General features: G+C 39.0%; 1 protein-coding gene across 1 annotated transcript; it reads left to right on the top strand.

Moving 5' to 3' along the window:
* Positions 1 to 5538: 5538 nt before the first annotated feature.
* On the top strand, positions 5539 to 8761 carry ppp1r3cb (protein phosphatase 1, regulatory subunit 3Cb). Its single transcript, XM_007896728.2, has 2 exons — positions 5539 to 5628; positions 6365 to 8761. The coding sequence occupies exon 2, from the start codon at positions 6410 to 6412 to the stop codon at positions 7307 to 7309; it is 900 nt and encodes a 299-aa protein (XP_007894919.2). The 5' UTR covers positions 5539 to 5628; positions 6365 to 6409; the 3' UTR covers positions 7310 to 8761.
* The last annotated feature ends 442 nt before the right edge of the window (positions 8762 to 9203 follow it).

Raw genomic sequence — 9203 nt, 5'->3', positions numbered from 1 at the left:
TATATTTAAGCATGAGTAGTCTGTGGACTATTAACTCAACTGAACATTTAGAGCTTATTGTCATTGGCCACTTAAATATGCATTCATGAGCAGGGTATATAGAGTTGCTCTCAGAGTTAACCACACTTACTCTGAAATAACATCACAGGCTTCAAATTCCATTTAGTTTTAGCCACTAAGATAGATTTGGCTTTACTTTATAATTGTGCAGAATTGGGAAAATTCATGAATCATTATGCGATATTTTCATAGATTCATAGAATTATATAGCATAGAAGGAAGCCATTCGGCCCATCGTGTTTGTGCCGGCTCTTTGAAAAGGCTATCCAAATCAATCCCACTCCCCTACTCTCTCCCCATAGCCCTGCAAACTTGTCCTCCCCAAATAATTATCTACTTCTCTCTTAAAAGCTGTTATCGAATTGGCTTCCACCACCTTTTCAGGCAATGAATTCCAGATCCGAACAACTCGCTGTGTAAAAAATTTCCCCTCACTTCCTTCTGTTTCTTTTAAGAACTATTTCAAATCGGTGTCCTCGGGTTACCAACCTACCCGCCAGTGGAAATAGTTTCTCTTTGATCACCAATCGAATCCCCTCATAATTTTGAAAATTTCTATTGAAAAGTCTCCTATTAACCTTCTCTGCTCCAAGGAGAATAATCCTAGCTTCTCTCGCCTCTCCTGATAACTGAAGTCCCTCATTCCTGGTACCATCCTGGTAAACCTCCTTTGCACCCTCTCCAATGCCTTGACATCCTTCCTAAAGTGTAATGCCCAGAACTGAACATGGTCTCTAGCTGAGGCCTAACCAGTGTTTTACAAAGGTTCATCATAACTTCATGACTTTTGTATTCTATGTATAAAGCTTAGTATCCCGTATGCTTTTTAACAGCTTTATCTATCTGTTCTGCCACCTTCATTTTGCATCATAGCAATAATATAATTTACATTATAAACACAAAAGCCAGGAATACAAGTTGTTGGCATGTGTGCTTTGGGGCATGGTTCGTTAATCTTTACTGAGTATGTGAATTTTATCAAATCTCCAAAATAAACTTACATGTCCATCTTCTAGCATCCAGGATAACAACAAACTTCAGCCACTTAAGTAAACAACCAAGACAAACTCATTAAGCTCTTATGAATGAGTGCTTTGTACGACCAGAAAATGATAGGTAAAGAACTGGAAATAGCACCACAATTAGACCATCCATCCAAAAATAGAGGCCTTTTTTTAAACTATTCTATTATCTATCACCATGCTTGGCTCTTGTTTAAATAAAATGCCTGTAAAAATACTATTATTACAGGCATTTCATTAAAACAAGAGCCAGGTGGTAATAATTGTTGCCCATTCCCAAAATTCTGGTTGGAATTGCTCTGGGAACAAAAAACATCCCTTGATATAGTTGGAGCCGTATCATAGAGGTTGGACTCCAGCTTCATAAATGGGGAGGGAAAACCTGACTTTTTCTTAGTTAAATTATTTTGTCCTTATTTAGAACTGGATTAAAGATCCTTCCTTTAATCTTGTGTTGTTATCATCACATTTCTTTTAGACAATGACATCTCATCAGTAAAATATACCTATTCTAGTTATTGGTATTTAGAAAACTAGGATAACTCCACCCATCCCCTATAACATTTCCTGTTACAAGAGTCTTAAATGATAACAAGACTTAAGGCAATGCTTGTGCCTAGAAAAGATTTGTTAGGAAAGGATATGTTCAGATTAGTTAAGACAGCGCATTATGATATCACCATGGGGTCAATAATTGGAGTTTAAGGATCCGATTACAACAACAAAATCACATTTTTATAGCACCTATCATGTTGGGAGGACGCCCCAAGTCGCTGGACAGTCAGTGTTTTAGACTCGAGCTGGGGGTCGGGATTGGTGAGGTTAGAGGGCAGGAGGGTGATAGAATCCCTATATTCTGCAACTTGCTAAACACGGTAGAATCATTATGTTTCACTATTTTGCAGCCATTGTAGAACATAGAGCATTGAGTTAACTTAAGAAAACCCACTGCTCTAACTGCTTTTCCAGACATCTTAGAAATTTTGGCAATACAGTATTTATCAAGCTGTTTGTAACTAAGTAAAGCTTGCCATCTAAATGGTGTAATTGTGGGAAAGTACAATATCATTGTCACATGAATTTAACTTTTGGATAAATAGAACGTCATAGGTGGCATAACAAAATATAATTACAGATTTAAGTAAATATTTTGTAATCATGTTGTTAAACAGTGAAATTAAACAATGATTCAAGCAACTTGAATCATTGTTTAAGCTGTTGAGCTGTTCGTAAAATAGTTTTAATATTTGTAGAAGTAATTTCTCAAAGTAAAGGTCAGCTTAAAAATATTGTTTACTATATTTCAGTTTTAAAAAAGGATTGAATGAAGGCTTTCATTCTAACCCTAACCGATACTCAAGATTAAAAAAATGGCCAGTTCAGTTTTCAGAGTTTAAATTATTTATAATACTTGAGAACAGTTAAGGGGTAACTGTAGACTATGGCACTATCTCACTCCTTTACATTATTTTGGCTGTTCCAATGAAGTGGAAAAAGCAAAGCACGTTGGGATACACTGTCATAAATTATTGAAATTAATTTATTTTCTACAACCTTTATTTTGAAACATTGATGTGAGCATTGTTGTTTTTGTTAGAAAAGTGATAGTGGAGAATACGGCTACAATGAATACCTTGTTCAAAGGTGCAGTGTTCTATGGAAAATATATTCTCGGTAAGATGTAGATATTTGATCAACTTTTGAAAATAGTAAAACAAATCCAAATAAAAATGTGCACATTGTCATTGCCCAATATATTGGAAGACAGTGTTTAAGGTGTGCTCATGTAACTGCTGCAATAAGTAAAATTCATGAAACCTCTGACCACAAAAATGTTTTTTTTACTTTCTCTGTGACGTAACCTAACAGAAGAACAATACGAAAAATGACCTAAACTGTTCACACCTACTGCTCTCTCTATGTGCTGCTCTATTTGGTATCTTGCTTGCATGGTAATTCCACTTAAGGATTTAAAAAGTGGAAAGTGGGAATTCGAGCAGGGGTCCAGTTAATTTAAGAACAAAAAAAATAAGAATTAGGAGCAGGAGTAGGCCATTCGGCCCCTCGAGCCTGCCCCACCATTTGATAAGTTCATGGCTGATCTTCAGACCTAACTCTAATTACCTGCTCTATCCCCATATCCTCTAATCCCTCTATTTTTTTAAACAGAAGATGTTCAAGGACTGAGCATCTACAGCCTTCTGGGGTAGTGAATTCCATAAATTCACTACCCTCTGAGTGCAGAAATGTTTCCTCAACTCTGTTCTAAAAGGCTGACCCTTAATTTTAAGACCGTGACCCCGAGTTATAGATTCTCCTACCAGGGGAAACAGACCTTCAGTGTCTACTTTATCCAGCCCTTTAAGAATATTATATGTTTCAATAAGTTCTCCCCTAATTCTTCTGTACTCTAGAGAATACAGCCCTAGTTTATTCAGCCTATCCTCATAGGTCAGTCCCCTCATCCCAGGAACTAACCGAGTGAATCTACGCTGCACCCCCTCTAGGGCAAGTATGTCCTTTTTTAAATAAGGAGACCAAAACTGCACACAATAAACTGGAATTGCAGGTTTTGGGACTGGATAGAACCTGAGATAATCTCATAAATGAAATAATGTTATCATCATGCAATCTACAGTCATCTCAGAAACATGAATGGGTGTGATTGTAGTTGCACTTCACATCCTTTGGTGAATCCATTCAATGCTGAAGGAATGACATAATTCAAAAGAGTGGGCATTCATAGGAAACAGCAGTCAACCTAACTACAAAACAAACTTTCCTGTTGAACCCATTGCAAGAATGGCAGACAGTAATTAGTTTTGTTTTCATGCACTCTACATTTTTCGAATTAATTATGCTTAGCATCTATCCTTGAATATGTTATTGAGTTCTTTTAATTTAGCAACACCAGTCATAGGAAAGCAAATAGCTGTGGAATTCATAGCAGAATGGTGTGAAATGATTAATTAATCAGTTAATTAACCAGGGGTATTTGAAATGACTCGTTTATACCAAATGTTACATTTAATTGTATTTGATACAGCTTGGATTTGCAAAAAAGTAACCAAATACCCAATCCTTTCATCCAATCTATAAAAGGTTATTCAGTTTGTACAAATAAACAAAAAATTCAATCAATAATACATGTCATGAAGCCACACTCTTTGATGGGCCTAGTAACTTCATGCTGCAGACATCAAGCCAAGAAAACGATTAGAAACAACCATTTTTTTTAACCATTTACTTTTTAAGTGTCGTTATGACGGAAAAGATTCCATCTTTAATATAATAATGTGAATGAGAAAGCTCAGCAGAATTCTAAATGTGCGAATGATACACAATTGTAAACGATGAGGAAATTTCATTGCATAAATATCTGAGAAAGTTTGCAATGTTATAATTTTCATATAATTTTGGTAAATGTTGAAATCCTGGAATCTATGCATGTTGCACAATATCCTTTGACACAGAATCATTACAGAAATTTACCACATAAAACATTTGGGCTATCAAGTCTGCAGTGGTGTTTTTTTCTCAAAATTAGCCTATTCAATCCCAGTCACTGGCTCCAAGTGTCGGAAACAAGATTCAAATTCTAAAAAGATATCAGTATAACCCTAATCACCACTTGTTATTGTAATCACTAATCACTCTGGGAATGGAGTTCCACAGAGCAGGGGCGAATCTGACGTGGAATTGTCAGATGATCCACCCATCCATCCAAACAGGCAGATGGAACCTTTGCTTAACGTCTCATCCGAAAGATGTCTCTGACTATTCCATATCAGACTTGCCCCCCATTCTGTGGAATCCTGGAACCTGTTGCATGTTGCACAATATCCTTTGAAACAGAATCATTACAGAAAGTTACCACATAAAACGGTAGACAATAGGTAGGCAATACACACACTGAGCCCATCCCTCATAAAGGGGGGAGGGTGCGGCTATGACAAGGCACCACTGTCGCCCACCTTATTCAATGCATTCAGCAATGACGGCACCGAGGGGACAGACGACGCCCAACACTTCCAACGAATTTCTGGGGCGCAGTTTGGTTTGGACACTCTTCTTAAGCACGGCGATGGGTTTCCGCACGTGCTTCGCTCGCAAAGTACCCCGTCAGACCCCCTTCACGGGATACCCAGCGAAGCTCTTCGAGACGTCGTCACGGCGCGATAAGGCGCTCGTATTATTATTAGTAGTCGTGGTATTATTATTGACGAATGGTTGGCTTGATCATTAGAAATGAGAATAGTGGGGGGGGGGGAAGTTGTGTGGTGATTGGGGTCCTTTCCTAGCGCCCCCTGGCGGTTCCCGGGTGCAGCGGGGGCTCAGTGATTGGCTGTGTGGGGAGCGACCCACACGGGGGCTGGAGTTGGCCGCTGGTATAAGAGGCAGAGAAGCGTCGGGCGCAGCGTTGAGAGACGCGGCTGCAAAGGGAAGCGCTCGGTGGAGGTGCAGCCACAGCCTTCCCTGCATCGCCCAGACCCCGATCTCTTTTAATCACGACCTTCTCCTCATTCAAGCCGATGAACTGCACGAGGTAATTATGCATTTAAGTCATTAGATGTCCCACTCTTTTTCCCCCCCCCCCTTTTTCCTTCTATATAATAAAAAAAAGAACCAGTCGGTGCGTTGCTTGTGTCTTACTTTCTGAGCTGCAAAGCCAGGGGTGGGGGGTTAACATGGCTCAGAGCTGGTTACTCTTTTTGTTTTTTTTTAAAAAAAATGTGGCTGCACTCACTTACCTCGGTCTGTCCGATGACTTGGGTGTTGAAAGCGATCCGAGGAGGTTGTAACGAGCGCAGATTGGAGCTCCAGTGTTTATTACTGGTTTTGCAAAAAAAAAGTCTGCTGAATTGTGCCCCAGTAAACGTGCACTTCCAACCGCTGCACAACCTCAAATGTTGTTCGTCTATCTCGTGTCATTCGCATTGGAACAGTGGATTTATTATTTTGCTGGTCTTGCGCTTCATTAAACGTTTGCAAAAAAAAAACCCTTTTTACGCCTTTTCAATGAGACGTGCGTGGGATTGCAATGGTTAGTGATACTGTTTTAGTTTTACCTTTTTTTGGGGGGGTCTTCAGAGCTGGTAACTGACTCTAAACGTTTCAAATGAAGTCGTTCAATTATGGATATCACCGTGGGTGGTTTACATCTGACTTGCTCCTTGTTTAAAGGCTGGTTTTCAGTGATCTTGTTCCATTTTCAATTAGTTTTAAGGACTTGTATTGAACGAGTGACCAATTTTATATTGGGGATTTGTTTTTTTTTTCAGGGTCTTCCATATATTGACACCAGGCCATTACCAACTGTATGTATTATGCCTATCGACATAGCCATGAGGATCTGTCTGGCTCGTTCTCCACCCTTGAGAAACTTTCTCGGTCCTTATGATCCTTGCCGGGGCCGAAGCTTTGCTAACAGGTTAAAGCCACTCAGGCCCTGTATCAGCTCAAAGAATGAAGCTGGTCCTTGTCATGAAGAGTGGGCTGATTCCAAGGACAAAAGGAAGAAATCGGTTGTGTTTGCAGATGACAAAGGGCTGTCGCTCACACAAGTTAATATTTTCTCAGAATTTGAAGACCCGCTAGCTGACCTACAGTTTGATCTGACTGACCTTGAATACATGACATGCGGATTGAAAATTAATGAAATAAGAAATCTAATCCTGGACTTCACTCTGCCTTCTGCTGATTACTTGACATTCAGAAATCACCTTAAGAAGAACTTTGTCAGTCTTGAAAATTGTGCTCTGCGAGAGAAATCCATTGAAGGTACAGTTAAAGTAAAAAATATAAGTTACCACAAACTCGTCCAGATCCGGATAACTTTTGATTCGTGGAAGACTTTTAAGGATGTGGAGTGCTCTTACCTAAACGATGTGTACGGTTCTGTTGACAATGATACCTTTTCTTTTGTTGTTGATCTGCCATCCTCATCTTTATCTCTTCAGGAGAGAATTGAGTTCTGTGTCTCTTTCAAAAGTGGACATCAAACCTACTGGGACAATAACAATGGTGAGAATTACAGGATCGTTCATGCGGAATGGAAACCTGATGGTATACAGGCTCCAATCACCTTCAAGAGTGAAGTGTCAAAGAATGGTGGGAAGGTAGAGGCAGTTGAATGTGATCAGTACGGTAGTCCAAGAGCATCGAGTTTTCTGTTCCCTGACTGGCAAACCTGGAGTAGGATTGAGAAGTCTCTGCCTTATTGGTGATGTCAATGTTGCAGCAATGGATTGAAGCAAAATAAGATGAGTTGCCTCGATTTCTGCCACAGATTTCAGAAGTCCTACATTTCTAATCTAATTATCTTCAAGTCCCTCTGGAACCACAGGTACATTCATCAATTTAGTCCAAGACTTTTCAAAATGCTATTGTGGTTGTTTGAATCCCAGTAGGATTCTTTGGACTAACCATCTGAAGGCAGATACAGATGAAGGCAGTGGATGTGCAAGTTTGGATTGTGGATGATCTTGAGCAATGTGCCAAGACTGATGGATTAACAAAGTGAATGCGTTTTGGATTTCAGATGTGTGCATGACAGTTGTAATGAGTGAATGATTTGACTGAAGTACAAATAAATTTGCTAAATGAAAATCCTTTAAGAAAAGTTGCACAGAAAAGTACCTGAAGGGGACTGAACACAAGACAACCTGACTTCGGAATGAGCCAACTATGATTGTTGATTGTGTATCCACACCAGGGATTGTGCATGTATATAAAATCCGCGAAGGAAACTAGTATCTGGAAAAATAAAGTGCCTTAGCTTAAAAACTTAGCAAAGTCAAAAGGTAGAATTAAAAAAAATTGAATACAGCGATGATCTGCCAAGTATTTCAGTAGTAATAATTCACCACAAATTTGACGCACCCAGAACTCCATTACCTTGTTTAAGATTATCCAAACCAGACTGAAGTCCACATTTGCACAGGATTTTCATGTCTGGAATGGAAATGACACACTCTCCCAGCTTACCTAATTCTCTGCTTTTACACATTACTGTCCAGCATGATTGTCACTACTGCATTCTCCACTTGACTGGGGCAGTTCTGTGTTTTTTTCTTATGTGCATCAATAAGTACACAATGGTCTTGGAAGATGAGATCCTTCATATTGAAGGTTATATGACTAACCTGAATTGGACATGCAGATGGGTGCATAACTAAAGATTGCTGGAGTCTTTGTTCTATGACCACAAACTGTTAAATTAGATGTTTGCATTTTTCCTGGTCAAATGTTCCAACTCTTAATAACTGTTGCTTGGTATTTGCCAGCTTGGGAGCCATTTTTACAACTGTTAACAAGGCAGCAAAGTTTAAACGTGTTGTAAAGCGTTCACTTGCGTAGCCTTTTGATCAGTAATGCAATTCAATGTGCACATTAACAGTATATGTTTTCCATGTGGCATGGAATATGGGGATAACAATGCATTTTTCAATATAAGTAGAGGAAATTCCAATGTATGTCCATGTGGCAATTAGTGTGCTATTGAAATGTGATCAAGAACTAGTTTCAGTTTGTTGCAGAATTAGACTATTGAGGTGCAATGTGAGGATGAATGTGGTTAACATGGACTCTGCAGCCACTGAAATATTTTTCTATGGGAGATTTGTTCTTGGTAAAGTAGCAATATTCTTTGAAGAAAAAAATAAACAGTTTTATATTTACATCTCTTGTCCTGATGTTTTGTGGGCTAAATTAAAATTGGTTTCCATTTCCTGATAAAAGGTTAAGACACTATGACATTCCCAGTGGATTAAAATGATGGAGATTGGCATTCTCAGCACTATTTTAAAACCATTAGCATTTACCAAAGTGACTTGTATGAAGACAGTTACAATCCTAAAGTAAAATAATTGTTTATCCTGATTATTCTGTACCTTTAATCATAGTCTTATTATTCCTATTTAGCTTTGTTCCCCACTAAATCTAATTTTAAAAGTCTCACATTTTCTTTTGGAAGGTGTTGAAAGTGGCATTGTAGCCTGGAAGAAAGACCTATTGTCAACCTATTGAAAGTTCACCAACCTCCACTCTGCAGGCACTGGTCTGCTCACGTACCCCATCCTGCCTGCTCTACTATCGGCGGTCGGGCTTTCTGCCCCCACC

Source organism: Callorhinchus milii, unplaced genomic scaffold, assembly GCF_018977255.1.
Source record: "Callorhinchus milii isolate IMCB2004 unplaced genomic scaffold, IMCB_Cmil_1.0 Scaffold7, whole genome shotgun sequence".
Classification (NCBI taxonomy): Eukaryota; Metazoa; Chordata; class Chondrichthyes; order Chimaeriformes; family Callorhinchidae; genus Callorhinchus; species Callorhinchus milii.
The sequence above is the reverse complement of the archived record's forward strand: the minus strand, read 5'-3'. Positions and strand labels throughout refer to the sequence as shown.